Source organism: Choristoneura fumiferana, chromosome 14 (genome assembly GCF_025370935.1).
Source record: "Choristoneura fumiferana chromosome 14, NRCan_CFum_1, whole genome shotgun sequence".
NCBI lineage: Eukaryota > Metazoa > Arthropoda > Insecta > Lepidoptera > Tortricidae > Choristoneura > Choristoneura fumiferana.
The window spans coordinates 2,314,787-2,338,592 of record NC_133485.1 but is presented as its reverse complement, the minus strand read 5'-3'; the positions used below and the strand labels follow the sequence as shown (position 1 = coordinate 2,338,592).

Genomic DNA, 23,806 nt, shown 5'->3' with positions numbered 1-23,806 from the left:
TTAAACAGGCGCAAGGAACATGAAGAATAGCCAAAATCTTCAAGCCAATGTTTAATATCCGGTATCGTTGGTATGGTTGGTTTTGTTGTTGTTTTGTTATTGTTGTTATCCAGTTTGCGCTACTTGTATCTAACCTGTTGTTGTTATTTAAACCGAAACATATTTTACTTAGAGTAGAAAATTGTATGAGACTGAGTGGGTCAATACGTACATTGTTTCGAAATAATTTCTATGGTAGCAATGTCACAGCCACAGATATAGATTACACTAAATTACGCAAATGCATCTACTTCGCGTGTCCGAACCCCGACCAAACGTCGGGGTTGGCCCCATACAAAGACTGACCGCTAACTAACTAATCATGCCTAGTGACTGACTCGAGCCCCACGGCGCGGGCGGGCGGGGTATTTGAATCGATTTTGCGCGGACATCAGGGAATTCACATCGCTAATTAGCTCTTGAGACGTCACAGTAGATATAAAAAAGTGACACGGTTGGTTTTCATACAGATTGAGGTGTTTGCGTTATCTAGTGTAATCTATATCTGTGGTCACAGTCACAGCACATGCTAAGTTGGCGCCTTTTCGCGATTATGCTGAGACATTTCAATTTGTGTATCTATATAGGCACATGACTTGTAATGTTTGTTTTTCTATAATTGTCATGACATTTTTGTGAATAACATTTTTTATTTATCTATCAAGAAACTTAAATAGTCATTACATTGATTAGGTACCTAAATTGTTATCACTATGAAGTTAACAATGTTGATTAATCATTATCATCCAAATTCCTTAAAAGGCACATCACAACTGTACAAAGTTTAGTTATACCGCAACGTGACGAAGTCATCCGAAAAGAAAAATAACTTTAATTTTCTTATAGTGGCGTTAATTTCGTCCCGTCTTCAAAGTGTGCAATGGAAACGCACGGGGGCGGGGCGTAGCGCTGCACGAAAAAATATTCTGCGGGCGAAGCGGGACAGGGTCATATGGGAGCGTACGAGAGCGAGCAACGCAGCACCATTCGCTCTCGCTCGGAGATAAAGTCCGGCAACTAATAATAATAAGGAAAAATAAAGTGCAGCAAAATTTAAGCGTTTTACAATTTTGGTAGCCTTTGCCACTTAGCTTCTATTAAAAGGGTTTTATTGTTGTTCTAATAAAGATTAATTGGCCTTGAAAGACTATTCTACCGAATATCATACATAACAATATCAGAGAAAATTAATTACGTAATTTTACCAAATTAATATACTGAATCTTTATCAGAGTGCTGATTTTTGAAATCATACCCCTATAAATACAAGTTATAAATAAATAAATTATAGACCCAATAAATTTTGACAACTACCTGTGTACCTTACCTAGTCGAAAATATTATTTGATTAGGTACCTACGTACTTAATTTTGTAGCAATAGATAGGTACACAGATTTGCACCACTTTCAAATATATTTTCACGGATATATATATACTATTTTTATGGTCGATTTTTGAAAATAGACTTGTGAAAATAAAATACTTCTAGTATTAATAGTAGCATATTTTTCTTCTAAAAACTTATTTCGTAACATACTTACAACTTTCTTAAATTTTTAATAAGTATCTTTTTGTTATGCTACGCTACTTTGTCACGACTAAATGATTTTTATTTATATTTCTAATTAGGTATAAATTAGGTACATTAAATACATAATAAAATAGAGCTGTCACTACCGAAGTCGAGAGCACTATTCAACACAAATTTTAAATAACTATTTCCGAGCGTATTTTAAAAATCAGCTTGTATTGGTAATCCAAGTTTTATCCTCAAGTACATAATACAAATGAATGTTTCTTTAACTTAATATCAGCATACATCATCATCATCACATCAGCCGTGGGACGTCCACTGTTGAACAGGCCTCATCCATAGGCATAGGGTATTTATTGTATTTATGTATTATTAAGCACTGGTTAGTGGTCTACATTCACCATGAACTTAACCAGTTTAAATCAACATAAATAAGAAATATAAATATGTAACAAAGCAGTTAATATACTTAACTATACATATACCTAACTTACCTAAGTCTTTAAAATACGTAGCAAAATGATAAGATGGCATTGTAGGTGTTTACACTGCGAATCAATTGTAAACAAAGCTTTCACACGATAAAAAGCGAGGTAATCAGCAGGGCTACTACGAAACTCGAAACTCGAAGTTCGTGTCGTGCGGTCCCTCTGACACTTATACTATTTAATACGAGAGCGAGAGGGACGTACGATACGAACTTCGAGTTTCGAGTTTCGTAGTAGCCCTGCTGTAATCTTGATGTAACGTGCTAAGTCGAAAATAAAGCGGAAAAAAAGACAGCATATTCCTACCGCCGCCTAACTTTGCCTAAAAGTTCATTGCCACGACGAGTACCACAGAAACTATAAAGGTATAATTCCAATAATTGAATAGGCACTATACCGTTACGCGATTCGAACACAATCCGGGAGTAACTTAAAGAAGTCACATAAAAAATGTATCTCAAAATGATTCATATCGCGTAGTATATTAAATTGCATGCGTATAATAGGTATTATGTTAGGTAAATAGCAAATTAACAAGCGTGAATAAAAAAAATAGCAAAGCAAAATTTGTTTGTTTATACTCTTTATTGTACAAAAGGGAACAAAAAGGATAACAAAGTTAAGCTGGTAATGCATGCTTCATGCTTAGATAAAGGTCGAAGATAAGCATACATGAAATACTTTCTATAGATAATAAAAAATAACATAATATACTAAGTAGGTACCTACCCAAAAGGAAATAGGGTCCAACAAATAATTTTCATTCAATTAAATTTTATTCAGACAAAAACGCAAACGTATTCATTTTACCGATGAAATTCCAGGGACTCGTATTTTAAATCGATGCCAGGAGCCCTTAATTTCTTTTCACTAAGTACCTATAGCTACATTATATGCCTACCTACTGTATGATCGAAACCGCGTCAATTAATGTAATGTATGTATACAAAAATAAAATGGTAGGTATATTCGAAGCTTTCAACGGGCAATGTGTTAAAAAAATAAAGAAAACAGTAATCTTCGTTACCAAGTTTTATACCTACCTATTGCCCGAAGACGCGTGATTTTGTCAAAATAAGACATTAATAACATTGTAATAAGAACCACGCCACGCATCATCGTGAATGACTCTACCTATAATTTGGATACCTACTTTCTCATTGTAATATTTTGATCTATCTTACCTTTATCACGGCAGTTATCTTATCACCGCTAAAATACCTGGGCAGAGTTTTCAAACGTATCCATTAATCTCAATAATTTGTAACCGAAGAACCGCTATCACGTTTATTCTGCTTTTCTTACGTTTTGTTCGTGTTGACACTTTTTATTCCACCCATAGGTGGATTTCTCAGGTGGATTTACAAACTTAAAATTAGTAGTTTACCACTTGGCCAACATAAGGAAATATAATTTGCATCAATCAAGTGCTGCATAACGCCATCTAGTATAGCACAGTAAAACATTATAGATATGCTACTCATCAATAGATGGCGGTTTCAGTACCAAATTTAGTGTCCTCATTTCTCCTTTCCCTTCCTTCGTTCTGATATTTTTGAGTATTTCCAATTTCTTACCAAACTATAATATTCGTCATCCTGTACTATAAATATGACTCCTATTGCTTACCTTGGAAATTTTTACATACCTGTGCTTTCTGTTCTGCTGCCCACATACTAAATTCCATAGAAATCGTTGGAGCCGTTTCAGAGATTCTGATTATATATATTGCTCGTCTAAAAGTATTAGATAGATAGATTGTAGGTATTGTATTTATCTGTCATCTCCCAGGATAACAGGATCAAAGGAATTTGGGCACAAATTTGTGCCTCTGGGAGAGGACAGGTTAATTGCTTATTGCTTACCATGGAAAACTTTCTCAATGTGCACTAGAAAAAACTAAATCGTGTACCAGGGTGGACCCTTGTACTACTGTCATGTTGACATTCCATACTTTTGTTAAGAAAATCAGTGAAATTGAAATTGATCAAAAAGGTGGACCCTGGTACATAAATCAGTTTGTTGGACTGTACCTGTTTTCTGCACCTACTGCTTTTAAATAAATAAATATCGAGGGACACTTAACACCAATTGACCTAGTCCCAAACTAAGCAAAGCTTGTACTATGGATACTAGGCAACGGATAAACATACTAATATAGATAAATACATACTTAAATACATATAAACATCCAAGACCCGAGAACAAACATTCGTATTATTCATACAAATATCTGCCCCGGCCGGGAATCGAACCCGGGACCTCAAGATTCGTGGTCAGGTTCTCTAACCACTTGGCCATCCGGTCGTCGAATTAAATTACAATTGAATTTTTTAATATGATAACATTGTCAAGAGTCATTGTATTGTATTGTATAAATAAAAAACTGCGTTTGTCATTAAATTGACATTATTTTATTCACTTATTTACTACTCACAATACGTTCTCACATTATAATAGGTAAAGGTAATATAAAATTATATTAAAAACAACTTCCTTATTCAAATGGTTTATGCTATTTAGCATATATATTACATATTGTACTATACTGTACTTGGCTTGGACAATAACCGCATTACCATAAATACTGAAGACATTTGTTAAAAAGGTATACATACTTATGTTTAGCACAATATGTCAGCTCTAGCGAATTAGTGCAGTCAAGCTATGCAAAATAGTCAAGTCACAATTGCGTTGAATATTTGTAACTATGCAGTTAATTTTTCCGTTGTCCCGCAGTTTGTATTAGTACATTGTGTCTTAAGGGCGGTAAATAAGGAATTACGAACGAGAGTCTATTAGACTATTAGGCTTTAATGAGTCGATATTCGTAATTGTAGTACCGCCCGTGCGACATACAATGTTTTTCATCACATTTGCAAGTAAAATTTTATATTTGTAAAAGAAAAAATATAATTGTTCCAAATATTGGCGATACCTTAGGCTGTGCTCTTGGCAACGTCGCCCTCTACCTCCCCCTCCCTCGGCATGCGCCGCAACGTGCGTGTGCATGTGGTCCGTGTAGTCCTACTGCAAGAGCGCGCGCAAGCGGTACGGCGCAGCGCCATCAGTACGGGCACTGACTCATTTACCGACCTTGGCTTCATGACAGGAAAATATGTACGCGCAATGACTCATTTACCGACCACGGGTTTCATGACAAGCACATTAAGGTCGAGGGTTTTATTTGGGGGGTTGCAACCAAGGTAGCCTGCATGTTACGACACTGTTTACGAGCAAGTGTGATGAAAAATTATAAATACAACGCAAACGCAACTAAACTCGACCACCAGTGCCATTAATAGGCCATTAAGACAGGGTTTTATAATGTGGGGACCACGGACCCCATATGGGTCCGTAGCATGTGTATCAGGGGTCCGTAGTAGATCAGTCTGTGAACATATCCCGGGGTCCGTGAAATAGTTTAAATTGTGAAAGTGGTCCGTGACTGCAAAAAGTTAAAGAAACCCTACATTAAGGCCTTACACAGGAAACTTAACAACATTTTAGACATGCCTAAACTGACGGTATTTTATGAACTGACATGCTTCAGTCGTAGCTCTAATATGACAGTGATGTAGATGTAAATTTTCACCTTTACGGGATAAATGCAAAAAAACTTCTTTTACGATCGATCTTTGAAATGCAATTAGGACGTTGTTGTTGTTCTAGATCTAGAGGTACATACGATGTGTTAAAAACATGTTCAAGGATCTTCCAAGTTTTTGTGGTAACACGGAAAAAAAATCTATAAGATTATCTCTTATAATTAGTCCAATTCACGGCCTCTTTTAGTTTCAATTTCGCTATAAATATACTAACCTTTTCTACGCCAAAGACCAATGGCTGAGTGCCATTGCTTCATCCCGATCCGAGCAGAAGGGCTACTACGAAATTCGAAAATCGAAGTTCGTGTCGTGCCGTCCCGCTGATACTTATATCATTTAATACGAAAGTGAGAGGGATGGTACGATACGAATTTTGATTTTCGAATTTCGAAGTAGCCCATCAGATTTAAAAAATAATAATATAAGAAAACCGTAAAGCTCTCACAGAAGAACTTAATTGCTTTTCCGGTTACACCATTTCTTTACATTGTTATTTAGTATAATGGATATTTACATGTCAGTTATAAATCATACATTGTATTATGGTGCTCCCACATTGGCGGTTATAGAGTTATATAACGTTACTAGCTGTTGCCCACGACTCTGTCCGCGTAGAGGTATGAAAAATAGTTTACGTCCTATTCTCAGACCTACTCACATAATAAATTTCATAAAAATCGGTCAAGCCGTTTCGGAGGAGTTTGGTCACAAACACTATGACACAATAATTTTATATATTACTAGCGTTTACCCGCGGCTGCGCACGCGTAAATCATTAGATACAGCAGTTTAATTGAAATTCCGGGATTTTATTAAATTCTCGTGGGAATTCCCTAAAATTACATCGTGGTTTTCATTGACGTTATATTATAACAACCATGCCAAATTTCATGACTCTAAGCCCAGCGGTTGTTATTTCAATATTTTATCCCTATCCCGTGGGAATATCGGGATAAAAAGTAGCTTATGTGTTATTCCAGCTATCTACATACCAAATTTCATGACTCTAAGCCCAGCGGTTATTAGTTCGAGATTTTATCCCTATCCCGTCGGAATATCGGGATAAAAAGTATCCTATGTTTTAATCCAGGTTATAAAGTAACTTTTTGCCAAATTTCAACCAAATCCGTTCAGCCGTTTCAGCGTGAAGAAGTAACAAACATATTCACTCACTCACAAACTCACTCACTCACTCACAAACTTTCACATCTATATTATAATTTCGTCAAGGGTACGGTAGACTCGAACGAAATTCACATCAAAATTGAAGAGCGTAAAAAATTAGTCAATCCGAGTCGACAACCTGTAGGCGAAAAATTCGGATTATCGAGTATTTTCAATATAAACTTGAATAAACTACTAAGTATATAATTGGCGTTGCGAAGTAACATGTCAATCAAAGTCATCACATCAAAGTGGCGTTAGTGTCACGTCATCACGTGTCACAGGTGTCACAGGTTTGCATTTCGTTCTCCTTAAGGGCCCCACACACGGTACGATTCGTCGATTTTAATCAGATCGATCGTACAGACGAATCGTACCGTATATGGGGCCTTTAGGTCTAATTTCTTTGATTATGAGACAGAGACATCATAGTTATTTGGGCAAATAAGATTTAGGAGAAATATCTACTAGAGAAATACCGATACGTAGGTTAGCTGTGAAAGTACGTTTGTGATAGTATTAAGGCTGGGAATATACGTCAGATTTTTCGATAAGTACGACAGTCTTTACACTGGCAAAAAAATTTTTGCAAACATGTTATTATGAGTCTACATTTTACCCGAGCGAAGCCGGGTTTTCATCTAGTTTATAATATTAGTAGGAAGTAGGACTAGCTATTGCCCGCGACTCCGTCCGCGTTGAAGTATGAAAAAAAGATTACGTCCTATTCTCAGACCTACCGAATATACACAAAAAATAAAACATAAAAATCGGTCGAGCCGTTTCGGAAGAGTTTGGTCACAAACATTGTGACACGAGAATTTTATATATTAGATAAAAGAACATATAAAACACGATAAAATTGTCTAACACTTTATAACTTTTGTCACAATTTGCTGTACAAAGTTATAAAACAAATGTTTTATAACGTTATATAAGACATAACAGCCAAAGTGGGAGCACCATTAGGCTAGATTCCTAAAAAATTTAATTTGTCCGTCAGTTACATTTTCAATAAATATCTGAAATGTATTTTTTCTTTTGTAAATTATACAAAAATATATTATGCCCATTTAAAATTCCGCGTGACGTCACACCTACGTACGCTTTTTACTAAGCAGTGACGACACGGGCCCTCATGTAAAACGTAACAGAGTGGCCTGCACGCAAATGGGCGGCTTTGTCTGTATCTCATCCAAACATATAGTATGATAACGCCATTTATTTTGCATCACCAATTTATTGCGGTAGTATATTCTAAATCTAAGAAACTAATTATATTTTGCTAAAGTTCTAATTTAATTGAAATGGCGTTAAAAAAGATTGAACTACAAAACTTGAGGGCACGCTATCATCAGCGTTTTATCACCACACAACTACACATTCATATTAATTTCATAGTCCTATAGGTTACTTCTAACCTATTAATCACCGACGCACATATGCGTTTTCGGAACTTCGCCCAGTGCCGCTGTCATAATTATTCATACATCTTTAACGCACATGTGCGTCGGTGGCACCTGTGGAAGTCAGGTGGCAGTGAATACGTTAAATACCACTACCCTATCTCGGGTGTACCTAACACCTGGGATAGGGTAGTTGCCAGAATGATTTACATATTTATTTGCAGGAAATCGAACCTCAGGCGTCTAACGACTAAGAAAGTCTTGTTTTAGACTCCGTATAATGTTTACTTTATTTATATGTTACACCATAATCACGTATGCATTTGTACTTTCTGTTAACGTTCCATATTCAAAAGGTGCCGAGAGGCTTTTACTAAGCTTGCGCATTCTAGCCGTCAGTCAGTCTGTTCAAAGTGTTGGCCCGTTATGGCACAAAACAGATAAGTAGAGAAGTCAATCTCATGTATGTACAGTCAAGGGCAAGATATCGACACGGCCAAAGTTACAAAATATGTATACTCGACTTTATGCACTGAATATTAAAGGCCGTGTATACATATTTTTGCAACTTTGGCCGTGTCGATATCTTTGCCCTTGACTGTACTTCACTTTTCAAACCTACGCTCGGCGGTCGCTCCAGGGTTGTCAACTATGGCTTATGCACAAAAAACTATTGTGGTAGTGGCACTCGTATCTAGTTGTTGGATTTATTGTTGAGAATGAAACGGGAAGAATGGAAATATAAATTAATAATAACTAAAATATTTTAATGTTAATGTCATTGTTATATTACAAATTTGTCACACAAAATATCTTGCGATGATTTCGACATTGACGAAATGGACGATTATTATATTTTAAAGTGTAATAAATTCAAAATTCGCATTCTCCATTATTGCACAAAAAAGATCGCAGACGTGTGTCTTAAGCGGATGGCACTCGCGCTCGCACTGATCCCAACTGGTCCGAGATATCCTGTCCGTGAAAAGTGTCGTGTGTGCGTTGCCCGAGCGCACTTTGTATGTAGATTGATTTCTGTACCTATCTGTTTTGTGGTTATAGGACCCTTGGCTCGCATTTTTATCCATTTATTGCTATATTAGAGCGGGTTCTGAAGGGAGTTCTGTATGCAAAATTAGGGGACCGCATTATGTGAATATATAAGTGAATATATAGGATGTCACTATCCGATTATTTTATTGTCATCAGATTTACATAAGTCTGCCAAATTTCATGCCAATCCGGCTACTGGCCAAATTCAACTTGCAAGATTTGACCCGCACATTTGTACATACAGACATTGCAAGTTGAATAAGAAAAAGAGAGTTGTAAAAAATGGGATATTGTCAGGAAAATAATTATTAAAATGGTTTAAAAGCATTTTTTCATTCCATTTACATGATCGCCTTAGAGGTATAAAAAAAATAGACCACCGGACAACAAAAACATGGCAACATTCAGAATCATAATTTGCAAGCTTTTCTGAGTTCAAAACTATTCACAGAATGCGGACCCCTAATTTTGCATACGCAATTTCCCTTATCGTGCTGTCAGAATTTTTACGTACATACAGTTGTAGTTATGTATTTATGTTAATTAAAAAAACACCTGAATAAATACAAGTGGTACATTGTTACTTGCGTCTTTCCAATGCAATTTGCACCGTCAACGTCGATTCGTTTCGTTAATGACACCATACGCCAAGCGATCAAGTTTAAGTTGATCGGTGACTGACGCCACCTAACAACGTAACTTAACAGATGTAATTGGATTTTAACCAGCTCGTCACAGTAAAACAAGAGATGCGGATTCAATCAAATACCGGCCAGCGCACGCGAATAACTTTTTCATTTTTACTACGAAACTTAGATTTCGTTGAGCAAACGTTCTGCTAAAAAAACACTCTTCAACTCTAGCCTGCTCTAAGAGCCTTATCACTTATCACACCGGCGATTTGCGGAAGAGTTGAAAGCGAGGCGAGCGCGCAGCGAGTTCGCCATCAAAATTGTAATGACTTGGGTTTTCACCTGTAATGTTACACTTTTTTTTTAATGATTATTATTGAATAAATAAATTAAATCAACGCGTAACTATATCGCCGCGAGCGCGCAACGTTTTCGCTGCGTACTTGCGGCGAAGTCCCTGACTGTGCAGCATGGCGTCCCAGCCCTAGGCGAGACAAAGTCACGGGCTCGCGACGAAATCGTTACGCATTAGCGACGAACTCGCTATGCGCTCGTCTCGCTTTTAACTCGTCCGCCAATCGCCAGTGTGGTAGATAAGGCTGTAAATTTCAAATAAGGCACGCGGTTTACTTGACGGTGACGGAGATGACGCGTATGTCTTCGTACGGCTTGTCTGTCTTGGGGTTGGTCTTGACGCTGCCAATGTTCTGGACCACTTCCATTCCGCGTACCACGCGCCCGAAAACCGTGTGCTTGTTGTCCAACCACGGCTGCAAAAAACAGGTTATTGTATTCTTTCTTTGTGGATGAGTATAGCAGGCAAACGGATAATGACTTGAGATGAACGTGTGTCTTCAATGATGTATATTCAAAACTTAAATAAATTGGCACTAAAAATCCCAGTTTTATTACAGCGCCACGATGTTGTTTGTTACTTCTTGTCCCTAGAATGGCTGCATAGATTTCAATTAAATTTGAAATGTAGATAGCTAGACATGTAGAATAATACATACGCTACTTTTTATATCGATATGCAGGAGATTAAGATAAAATCTCGAAATATCCCGCTGGGTCACGAAATTTGGCACTGTTGTTTATTTTTATTAAATTATGCAAAATCAATAAAGACCACGTTTTAAGTCTGCGTTTTCACCAAAAATGTGAGAGAATGTGTTTTCATGAACCAATAGAAACGCTTAATTTACCTATCCTCGCACAGCACATCTCTGGTGGAAACAGCTGAGCGGAGCGAGGCTGGGTAAATGAAGTGTTTCTATTGGTTATATTAAATATATTGACCCGGATAACTCACGTCTTAAATCGTCTTATACTCGTGCTGCGTCATCGGTGTGTGTGAACGTACCTCTACAGAGCGATGTTGTTAGTGTTGTGTGCTACCCTACATTTGACAGTTGTAATGATGATGAAAACGCGGGTAGTTGTGTGCCGGTGTCAGTTTCGTCGGGTAGTCGCGCGAGCAGAGCGGCGGCGCGCAGTGCGCGTGATGCAGCAGCCGCTGACTCGCGTTGCTCCGGAGACGAAGGGTTACGGATTAGCCCGAAACATGTCGAGCTAAACTCGATTTAAGACGTGAGTTATCCGGGTCAATATATTTCATATCATGAAAAACACATTTCTCGCAATACATCCTCGCACATCTCAGGTGGAAACGGACCCGTAATAAAGATCTCGGACTAAAGGTAAGCGCTAGTTTATATGTACCGTGGGCGCGAGGGTGATGAAGAACTGGCTGCCGTTGGTGTTTGGTCCAGCGTTGGCCATGCTCACGGTGTAAGGCCGGTCGTGCTTCAGCTGCGGCCGGAACTCGTCCGCGAACTCGCCGCCCCAGATGCTCTCGCCGCCCGTGCCCGTGCCTGCCACAAACAATTCAAATTCAAATCATTTATTCAGTAAATAGGCCGCAATGGGCACTTTTACACGTCATTTTTTAAACTAGCAGCGCTTTCGGAAAGACCATCATTGCCAAGAAGAATGCGCCGCAAGAAACTTGACAGACAGTCATTTTTTCAAAATAAAATAATCGTACTTACCTATATTATAAATGGGAAAGTTCGTGTGTGTGTGTTTTATCCCGATATTCCCACGGAATATGGATAAAATCTCGAAATAACAACCGTTGGGCTTAGAGTCATGAAATTTGGTATGTAGGTAGCTGGAAATCTGGAATAACACATAGGCTACTTTTTATCCCGGTATTCCCACGGGATAGGGATAAAAACTTTAAATTTTAACCGCTGGGTTTAGAGTCATTAAATTTTGGACAGTTTGGTTTGTTCTTAGTACAACGTCAATGGAGACCACGATATAAATTTTGGGAATTCTCGCGGGAACTCTGTAAAATCCCGAAATTTAAATTGTAACCACCAGATCGAATAGTTAACGCGTGCGAAGCCGCGGGTTAACTCTAGTTACAAATACAAGTCTAGTTAGGTTAGCTGGAAGAGATCCCTTTTTAGGGATAAGCTCGCCTTTGTTCTCCTCTCTGTGTATTTGTATTTTTATTTTTATGTGCAATAAAGAGTTTACATACATAATAGGTACTTAAAAACTACAGAATACAATTAAAAAAAAAAACATGAAAAGAGCAATAACAATACAGGGATGTATGGGGTCGCTTGGTTACAAAACTAAAACTAAACATAATATGTAACTATATATTATCTACGTTCAGTGGAAGTGTAGAATGCTTCCACCGTCATAAATAAATAAATAAACTGAAATATACATTTCAGCTCAAATAACCATAAGCTTAACAATATACAGCCTTAAATACAGCAATCATCATCAGCCCTACCCGAAGGTCCTTTTACTTATCAGGTGGGTTCTACTAGCGTTTCAGTTTCCTGTCGCTTAAGCTTTGGTTTCCTAGGAGGTTGGTGCCGTCATAAAGCGGCCGCAATAAAGTGGTGAATAACGTCACTAGAATGTTGTCTATTTAAACAAAATGGCGCGGTTTCCTAGAGAGCGGTGTCAATCACCGCTCTCTAGGAGGAGGAGAAGGAGGAGAGGTGTCAATTACGGCCGCTATATGACGGCACCGCTGATCCTAAAACCAAAGCTTTAAGACACCCCCCACATTAGCGTCTTTCGAGCGTCGTCGTCGTGCCAGGCCGGTCGCTGGCCGGCTGCCGGACGTCACCGAGCTTACGCAGCACCGGGCTGTTTCACCACCCATTTTTTTTTTTTTGATGCCATCTCTGTCTATTCGAACAAAACAAACAGAGACAGCATCACATTTATCCGACAGATAAAGTTAATCAATGGATGGTGGAAACAGGGGGTTATAGTTTCAGAATTATTCTTATCTTTTTCATTACATGTACTGTTGCCATGATAATGTGGGCTATACAGCCAACTTATATTTTAGTCTCGTAGCTATTTTTGTATTTGATTTGTTTTGTGTGACTTTCCGTAATTTCACTCTTCTGTGGCCCGGCGGAAGACCAGTGCTGGTTTTCAACCAGCGATATGCTGAGCCGGGACCTTTTTATAGCGGCAACACTTTTTCTTGTTATTTTTCCTAACCTTAATGTGACATTGCTGTTATAAATAAATTATTATCTTTCTTTCTTTCTTTCCCATGCTGGCCGGTCTAAATGTGGCACCCTGTATTACTATCGTTACCAGTACCAATACCAACCTGTGGGGTCCCCAGTCTGCACCATGAACCCTTGATCACCCGATGGAAGATGTGTCCGTTGTAGTAGCCGTTCCGTGCGTGTACGCAGAAGTTCTCGGCCGAGCGCGGCGTGTCCTTGCCGAACAGCCGGATGTGGACGTCACCGAGGGACGTGTGGAGGATCGCCTGCTCGTATATCCGCTGGACGCCTGCGGGGAGAGAGAGAGGACGCCTAGCGCTCGGTGAAGAGCAGCAGAGAGTTGTTACTGGCACGTGAGGCTTAGGTTTTCCAATATTGCAGATGTTTATGGTGATTCTTTAGCTCGTTTGCCATCCAGTCGAAGGATAAAATGTGATGCCATCTCCATCCATTCCAACAAAACAAACAGAGACGGCACACATTTATCCATACTAATATTATAAATGCGAATGTTTGTGTGTTTGTATGATTGTGTGTTTGTCCGTATTTCACGTCGAAACGGAGCGACGGATCGACGTGATTTTTGGCATAGAGATAGTAGTAGGCCAGAGAGTGACATAGCGACGGTTAAGAATCAATAACACCTATCATGCTAAAAAATGGTAGATAGACGTGGTTCTTAACCGTCGATAGGCTACTTTTATCCCGGAAAATGCACAGTTCCCGAGGGAACAGCGCGCGATAACCGAAGCCGCGGGCAAAAGCTAGTATAACTATAAGTGATTAGATTATCTTAATGTATATATTTTTTCTCTATTGAGTGTATTATTGTAAAGGTGGGCATCGAGTTACTTTTCTGCACTCGTGAATATCGAGGAAGGGGGGAAAGGGCGCCTCAACTTAGGTTGGCCAGAACGCGCACGGTGTTAACTATCATCTTTGCATTACATATTTTAAAAATGTAACGTGTTACGCGACAGAAAGAATCTAGTTTTCTTATCATTCAAAAACTCATGATCTACCGCGCAATATTTACGCCTCAACAGCTCACAGGCACCCAGTCTGATTTTTACTACTATGGACTAAGTAGCACTGTGGTCGATAAAAGATTGTGGACGAGTTGGCACTGTGGTCAAAATAGGAATGTAGATATGTGGACAAAGTGGGATATTTGACGATATCAGAAAGCGGACGACTTAGGAAGGTGACGATTTAGGAATTGTAGGCTGACGACATGGCACTATAGAAGATTTAAGAAAATGACAAAAAGGGACTGTGGACTAAGTCATCCTGAGCCTGTTTTTTGGTCATGCGTGAACACTGACCTTGTCCCTCCGTAGCCGATATAATATCCTCCTTCGAAGGTTTCTCGTTGAAGATGTCCCGGTCGGCGTCAGGGCTCTTGATGTCATCAGGGCTGCGGCGGGAGAACATATAGAACCGGTTCTTCTTGTACGCCGTGCAGAACAGCGTGGGGTCAGTTTTGATGCTGAGCAGGGTTGGGTTCTCCGAGCCTTCCATTTCGAGGGTGGTGGCCACTTTGGACTGGTTCGTTCGGCCCTAGAAAGTTAGCACATCTAATTTATTGAATTTGGCGTTACTTTGCGGAGGTTCAATTTCAATAAACAAATAACCTCATCTTGCTATTTCGCAAACAAAGCTGCCCTCACAAGCCCTCTCAAATCAACCTGTGAGAAAGCCTCTGCCGGGCTGTCGAACGTGCTGTATACAGGATGCTTTTGACCATGGGGCTTTGAATGCAAGATACAGCACGAAGTGGCCGGTCGCGTGAAATATTATGAAACAACTCATTAATACTCGTACGCACTGACCTGGAAGAGCGCTAGATGTAATGGTCGCAAGTTTTCAGGCTTGCCGAGCATGCTGGCGCAGCGGTTGGTCACGAGATTGACTATTTTGACGCCGAGCATGGTCGCGTACAGCACGAAGTGGCCGCTCGCGTCGAATATTATGTTCGCATAGTGCACCGCGTCTGATTTCTCTAGGTCGCGCTCAGTCGCCATTCTGGGGATATGTATAAAATAATAATAAATATCACCGGATACTTTACACCAATGAGGGCTAGAGGCGCTAGTGTAGCGTGAGGTCTCCGAAATGACAAATCTCATAGTTTTTTGTGAGCTACGCGGGTTTATTTATAATTAGAATATTTTACATTACCTGAAATTAATTATGGCAATTATGCGTTACGGGGCAATGAATGTCTGTGTTTTGAGACAATTTGGACATGTTGCTGAAACGGCTGGACGGATTTGGATGAAATTTGGCAAAAAGTTAGTTTATTAACCTGGATTAAAACATAGGATACTTTATATCCCGATATTCCCGGGATAGGGATAAAATCTCTAAATATAAACCGCTGAGCTTAGAGTCATGAAATGCTGGACGTCTGGAATAACACATAGGCTACATTTTATCCCGATGTCCCCACGGGATAGGAATAAAATCTCGAACTAATAACCGCTGGACTTAAGAGTCATGAAATTTGACCATGATTGTTTTTAATGTAACATCAATGAAAACAACGATTTAATTTTCGGGATTTCCCACGGGAATTTTTAAATATCCTGGAATTTCAATTCAGCTACTGGACCTAATGATTTACGTGTGCGAAGCCGCGGGTAAACATTAGTCATTAATAATCCTTTAAACTGTGTTTAATTTTTACACAATAATATTTATATTTTTTATGCAAACGCCACAAAGTAACTGTGCTACTCAAAATACACATTTTGCACAATCTGGCGTGAGATTTCGTGAAATCTCTGATCTCACCATGTCGGAAGACCATTGCTGGTTTTCAACCAGCGATATGCTGACCCGGGACCTTTTCATAACGGCAACACTACTTATGTATTTTTTCTAACCTGTGTCCCTGTGTAATGTGTCACTGCTGTTATAAATAAACTATTTTCTTTCTTTCTTTCACCAAGAGAGGATCGGAGGTCCAAAAACCGGCAACATCATCTCTCGTAACTAACGAGCGCGAGCGCGAGCGCCCCCTAATGGAACAGAGCTGACCTGCGTCCAAACTCCATGTTGGGCAGCTGCTGGTGCTGATGCTGCAGGTCCTGGAAGCGCGCCAGTCCCTCGTCGACCACCTTCTGCAAGCGGCCTGACACGAAATGGAACACACGCACCTATTACAGCCAACATAAACAAACACCACACGGGAATATAGTATAGGGTATGTGCACTAATAATTTACATAGTTTTTATGAAGCAGCGTCAATCCTTTTTCAGCCTGCCAATTTAGACACGCTACTACAAAATTTGTCTTAGTTTTATGTTGTCTATCTCTCGAGGATTAAATTAAACGCAAGTCATATTTATAACAAATTCTATTTACATAAATACCAATAGCTGTTATTTTTACTTATTCCATTGTTAAAAAAATAAATAAACATTGTAAGACTGGTTTGAAAAGTTTAAAGTATTTTTGTGATTCATAAGATATGTCTATTTGTTTCCGTTGTATATATTTATTAAATTTTAAGGGGGGAAGGGGGGGGGGTAAATTCAGTTTTCCCAGAAAGTAAAGTGGGTAACAATATTTAAAAAGTTAGTAAACACTGGTCTCCGCGAGAGGTATTTGAGTGATTTGGACCTGTTCAATGGTTGCATTATTTTGAGTTGTCCGGTATCGGAAGATGCAGTACGAATTTACAGGTTCATCAAACACTCCTTTGCAGCCAGATAATCTGGACATCGCAATAGGAGTGTTTGATGAATGTGGACATTGAGTCTTTCAATACACGTGTTTTTTCTGTGTATCGAATATGTATAAATCTCTCTCTCAATGAGGCTGGCATAGTCACACAGGTGCACTTAAGCCTCAAAAAAAAATAGGAAAAAAAAGAAACACTGGTCTAAGGCTTGAGAGCGAACATTGGTATTTATCATACAAATATCCGCCCGCTATAATTCCCTTTGAATTATATTGCTTAATCGTTCCAACCACGGGTTCCAACTGTCCTGTAACTAATACAAAAATCATAAAGAATCAAATACCTTTCTATCCAAGCTGATGGACGCCATCTTTTTTCCGTCAGGCGAGAAAGCAAGCGACGTCGGATAAGTCTTATTCTTCACGAAATCGAACAAATCAGTATCGAGCTTCGATCTAAAGTCCACATTCTTCGGGAACTTGTATTCATGCTTCGGCCCAGTCCAGTATTCCACGATGCCCGCCTTGTCCACAGACACCGCTGTTTCGTAGACTGGGTTGTATTTGATGGTTGATACTGTGCTTTGGTGGAGAGTCTCGAATGTGTGGAGTGAGGTCCCGGAGGCTTGTGTGCCGTCGAACACGTGGATTCTATTGCTGCCTTTCTCTGATCTGACAAAATGACGAAGATGTGAGGGGTGAGGCTGCAATAGAGAGAACTCTCTCCAGGCAGATGTTATGAATGGGGACTGAAGTCCAAAAGATGGTATCGGAAGTTGAATTTCGTCACTACTTTAAAAAAAAAACTCGGACCTCACAATAGATAATTTTTTAGTGAAATTTATGAACATTACATCAAGGTTCAATTTTGTTGACATATTGATTTTTTCAAAGTAGTGATGATTTACGACCTTTGCGCACTATAAGGCACTTGTCTCACCGCCAGCGAGGAAACGATTGGCTATCGACTATTTTCTCGCTCACGAACAAAAGATTATAAGATTCTGTGTAGTGACACATACATTAATAGTTATCGCTGGCTGTTCACACTGGCTCTTACATCTTTTGTCAAGGTCGCTGAGCTATAGATACTTCAGCGATGTCAGCTTGGCGGCCGCCCCGCACGAGCCAGTCGAGTGGAGCGAGTAAGTCGCACGCGAACACTCGCTTGCAGCCGAGCGACAAAACTACACTCGCTTCTCGCTGCTCGCCCACTCGTTTCTAGTTACTCGCTCTACTCGCTTCTCGCTCATCGTCGGCGGTGGGACAAGTGCCTAACAACTCAACAGCCACTCGACTCAAACTTAAATATTGAAATTTAAACCTTATGTCTGTATTTCCTACGGTACAATTTGCAATTCCGCAGATCGCCAAGCGCAGCGTAGGACGTCCACCAACGAGGTGGATTATGACCTGGTTAAAGCTGCGGATTCACGGTGAACGCAAGCCGCTGCCAACCGAAGTAACTGGAGGTCTATGGGGGAGGCCTATGTCCAACAGTGGACGTCCTACGGCTGAGATGATGATGATGATGAATTTTCAATTTATGTAAGCGTGGCGTGGTCTACGCGTATACTGCGCGTTTTATACTCTAGGTCAGGGGTCGGCATTCGGCAACCTTTTGGGCCACATAGTGAAAAGAATAGATAAAGGCGGGCCGCACTTGTAAGATAATTTTGTACCTATTAGATATCTACCTAGTTACCTATTGTAGGTGGGTTATATGTAGAAGGGATATTACATAACCCAACTAACAAAAAGATGGAAAACTCCCGACTTTGTCACTTCAAAGTCCAATATCTCAAAAACGGGTGAACTGATTTTGATGAAACATGTCTAAGAACCATCACTAGAAAACCTGCTTTCAAATTAAAAAAACGCATTCAAATCGGTCCACCCGTTTAAGAGCTACGGTGCCACATACAGACAGACACATACCTACAGACCCACATACACAAATAGCGGTCAAACCTACAACACCCCTCTTTTTGCGTCTGGGGTTAAAAATTGTCGCTGACCGCAAGGAGATAGATCTCGGGCCGCATGCGGCTCGCGGGTCGCGCGTTGCCGACCCCTGCTTTAGGTCAACTTTTGCCACGCGTGGCCATACGTCGGCCCCACGGCGACTATGCGCTTTCGACTAGCGGACAACCCGCCATGTTCAACCCAGAACTAAACGAGCTGACCCAGTTGACTACGCATTGCCCACTCGTTGATACCAGTTGTCCACTAGTGACCAATGGGTCATCACCTAGTTGATTACTTAACCAAATGTTTGAGTTGAGTTGGTGTCTCAGTGGTGTGGAGTTGATAAGGCTGCGTACGCACTATGCGGTTAGCTGCGCGGTTTTAACGGCCTAATTTTAGCCTAAGTTTGCGAAGACCTGCGCCCGAGTTGAGAAATGAGATACTTTGATGGTGTGATGTTAAAACGTTGGAGTTTCTATATTTGCTCACTAGATGGCGCTAGCAGTCTTTAAAAATGTATCAATCAAGAGCTTTTAGTAAAATAAACGTAATAATCGGATTAATGATGACATTAATTATGATTAAGATTTTAAATTATTAGTTTTCTCGACTCTAGTTTGGACACTGACTCTCTAGTCTTGTGATATTGACAGCTGTCACCCGCACCATGCTACAATGAAAGTTCTGTAGTTACAGTACTTACAGGTCGAGTCACAACAGTTGGCACAAATGGATTGAAAAAAAGTAATGTCACTCAGACTTTTATAGGGTAATAAGAATAACAAATGCATGACATTTTCACATTTGTGTGAAGTGTATTCAAATAGGTAACACAGAGATAGTTTAATTCACTCACTCAATCCATTTGTGGCAGCCCTTGCGTATCAACCTGTACATAATGAGTGAAGTCAATGTAAATCATTAGAAGTGGATTACTCACCAGATTTAATTTTTAATTCTATTAACACTGAGTAAACTTAGTAAGGACCAGAACTGCTGTACATATACTTACACCGCTAATGCTGATATAGGATCCCCAGCAGAATGCACCCACTCCACACAGTACGGCTCGAACTCTACCGTCATCATGTTGATCATATCTGGGTAAAAATTATTAACAATAAAAAACCGTTAACAGATTTTTAATTAGTATGATGTATTTGTTATGGTACAAGAGGGTGGAGCGTACATGATAATTATAAGTTGCATACATACAATATAGTAAAGTAGGACATCAAATTGCACTTCTCATTTTCAGATTGATCATAAATTTGGTGCAAATAGTATTAAAACTAGGAGAAGTTGAGGCCAAAAGAGGCTGAAAGAAGTCTATGTGGTGTACAAACAATCATATAGATAGGTAAGATATATGTATAGTAAATACATACATATTGAAAGGTCTCTGACTCAGCCTAGTATACAAAATATTATTAAATTGGAATATCTACACTGGACGTATATCTAAATTGGTTATTCCAATTTCGTAAAATCAGTGCTTATTCTTGCCAGCCCTGCCTGCCCCGCGCTTAACTCAATCCCCCACAAAACCTTATTTTGTAATTCTGTGCAATTATGATCACTGCTATATTTAGGGCCGACGCTAGCTGGCGCGGGTGCACTGCGCGGGCGCACGCATGTACAATGCTATGCACGCGACGCGCGCAGTTAGCGCTGCCCATACTATTTTCGAAGAGGCGTCCACCAGCTCCATGTAAACCGCGACAGTTGGCGTAGGCCCTAGGTGCCGCCGCGAGCCGGCTGTAGTTGCGATTTGCACTTACCAAAATTAATAACATCAAAGACTTTGAGTGTCTTCTCCGGGGATGCCGTACACAATAGTGTTCCCGTGCTGTTGGCTGCAATGTCGCTGATGGTGCTGAGGTGGCAGCGGAAGTGCTTCACAAACTCTATGCCCTCCTCCTGAAATGTACAATTCATTACATAAATTTAATCGAGACTACTGCAATATGCTATGTAAGATGTCAGTCAAAGTTTAATTAGCTTGTGCAAAATTGATAATTCATGACAAGTTATGAGTTATATTTTTTACAAGTCACTGGACACTACAACAGATACACATCTTACAAGACTCGAGAACATACATTCATAATTTACATATTGGTCCTGACCAGGAATAAAACCCGGAACCTCAAGCTTTGTCATCAGGTTCTCTAACCATTGGACATAAATGCGGTCCTCCAAAGTAGAAAAAGAACAGCTCATTACTTATAATAATTTGATCAAATAGAATTTTAAAATAGAATCGATACCACCCATCAAAGAATTGTTCTTGATTTTAATATCATCTATTTGGTCTGTGTCAAAAAGCTTGAAATGAATATGGATTCGACTACGACTTTGAAAAAGTCTGATAATTAGGCATATAACCATAGTCACAATCACATTCAACATTTTCTTATGCCTATTTAAAATGGTGGTAACAATAATACCCCTTTCTATTGCAGTTGACTGTGTCTACAATTTTAAAATACATACTTTTAGTAAATTGACATTGCAAAATCATTATTGATTTTCATCTTTTAAACAGTACTCAAAATAAAATTAAAAATAAAATTAAAATAGTAGTAGTAGTTTGTAATTATAAGGGTTAATCAACCTGAATGGACAAATGAAAAAAATTATGCTTGGAGCAATGGATCTGAAATCAAATTGACAAATTGTTTTTTGAACTGTTTTTGAATTGTTTTTGATTGATCTAAATATATATTTTTTTATTCAAATGGATGGTAAACAAGCAAGTGGGTCTCCTGATGGTAAGAGATCACCACTGCCCATAAACATCTGCAACACCAGGGGTATTGCAGATGCGTTGCCAACCTAGAGGCCTAAGATGGGATACCTCGAGTGCCAGTAATTTCACCGGCTGTCTTACTCTCCACGCCGAAACACAACAGTGCAAGCTCTGCTGCTTCACGGCAGGATTAGCGAGCAAGATGGTGGTAGCAATCCGGGCGGACCTTGCACAAGGTCCTACCACCTGCCCTGTACCTGCTTATATTACAATAATTACTACTGTACCTGTTTTTTCCAAAACTTGAGATGTCCATCCTGACTAGCTGTGATGACAAAGTCGGTTTTAGTAACAACTATATGTGACACCACATCGCGGTGCATGTAGCTACGCTCGTACGTCTCTGAAGACGGCAGATTCTCCAGGTACAGAGATTCAAACTCCAGAACTGAGAAAAACAACGTAAACACACAGTTAATACCACTTCTCAAATCGACGCTAGTGCTAGAGGTTTTACTGTTGATTTCGATCTTTTATGAAATAAACACTACTCAATTTCATGCAAAATTTTATTAAGTATGTTGAATTGAATCGTAAACACGAGTTAGCATTGAATTTGACCTTTTCGTTTCTTCGGTTTAGATATTGCCGCCTCGGAAGGCATTGGCCCTATCCAAGCGTCACTGTCGGATTCTTCTGCTTTCTCTGGACTGGCCGGTCTCTTTTCCGCAGACATCACTAGAAAATCTTATACAAATAACTATAATTGTTTTGATCTGATACAACGCGTCAAGTCAAACGCGTGTAGGAAGGAAAATTGACACTTTGAGACTCAGTCTCACTCACTCAACTCAAAGTGAGAGTCAAAGTTTGAGTTGACTTGTATTGTGTGTATTAAATACACACACTCACTGTATTGTATTGTTTAGCTTGGTTGGTTGGAAATTGACATTTTGACAAATGCGGGTTGTCCGCTAAGTTTTTCGGAAATGGCTAATTTAATTTGAGAGCACAATAAAGCGAAAGAAAAAAGAAAACAAGAGGCAACTAATTTTACAAAAACTATCCTTTCCTCAGAACTTTTTTTTAACAAAATCCACCATTTTCATTGTATCTGTCGCGACAGGCGCGAATCTCTAGGTGAGCGGCCCGCTTTATTAGTTTTGGAGTGGCAACACTAAATATAAAAAGTGACAGCTGTCAGTCGATGGCATGGCGGTTAACAGTGTCAAATGTGAAATGTGTATAAAGTTCATTTGTGGAAGTCATCAAGCATCAACTGCAGAATCTCCCTCCTCCCAAAGCTGAGTATACCTAAGTATTCCTATTTCTGCTGATCACCGGGTGTCGAGGCGCCTATGGTCGGTGTATCACGTATTAACGTATCACGTATACTGTTGTTTGTACCAATCACACCCTGTGGGGCGCCAGCTCGGATGCATGCCCACACACATGGTGTGGGACCCATCCTGACTGGTGTCTATCTTGGACTCTACCTACAGCTCCATCGACAACCCAGGGGCATATCTCGTTGTCCATTACGGGACACGGGATCTGGGTCGATTTAGAATCTTGGCGTGCGCAGTGGACCAAGTACCGTTTAGCGAGCGGGCCCGGAGACGTCCGGTTAACCCCTCACCCGTAGAGTGAGCCTGTATGTTTAGAGCAGTGTCGTAACATTGTGACACGAGATTGAGTCTTGCCGTTCTGATACCAGCTATGTTTTACAGTTGACCGAGAAGTAGTGAACCGAGGAGCGCCACGGGCTGACCGTGACACTCCGTAGCCGGATGAATGATCAGGGTTACTCATCTGGCCATAATTTATGCAGGAGGTGGAAGGAGATTACCAGCGGAGACACATCCAGTTTTAATATAAGCGAAGCAAAACTATTGGGAGCTGGCAACCTATAA

The 23,806-nt window shown here is 39.8% G+C and overlaps 1 protein-coding gene across 1 annotated transcript; it reads right to left on the bottom strand.

Annotated features, from left to right (window-relative positions):
* Positions 1-9,582: 9,582 nt before the first annotated feature.
* On the bottom strand, positions 9,583-22,988 carry LOC141434706 (peptidylprolyl isomerase domain and WD repeat-containing protein 1-like). The gene is given in 12 exon segments (XM_074097139.1): positions 9,583-10,695; positions 11,648-11,799; positions 13,587-13,619; positions 13,622-13,774; positions 14,811-15,045; positions 15,318-15,510; positions 16,528-16,646; positions 17,518-17,845; positions 20,154-20,241; positions 20,923-21,061; positions 22,181-22,341; positions 22,515-22,988. Coding segments are annotated over 12 exon segments (1,860 nt in total). The 5' UTR covers positions 22,630-22,988; the 3' UTR covers positions 9,583-10,551.
* Positions 22,989-23,806: the final 818 nt, after the last annotated feature.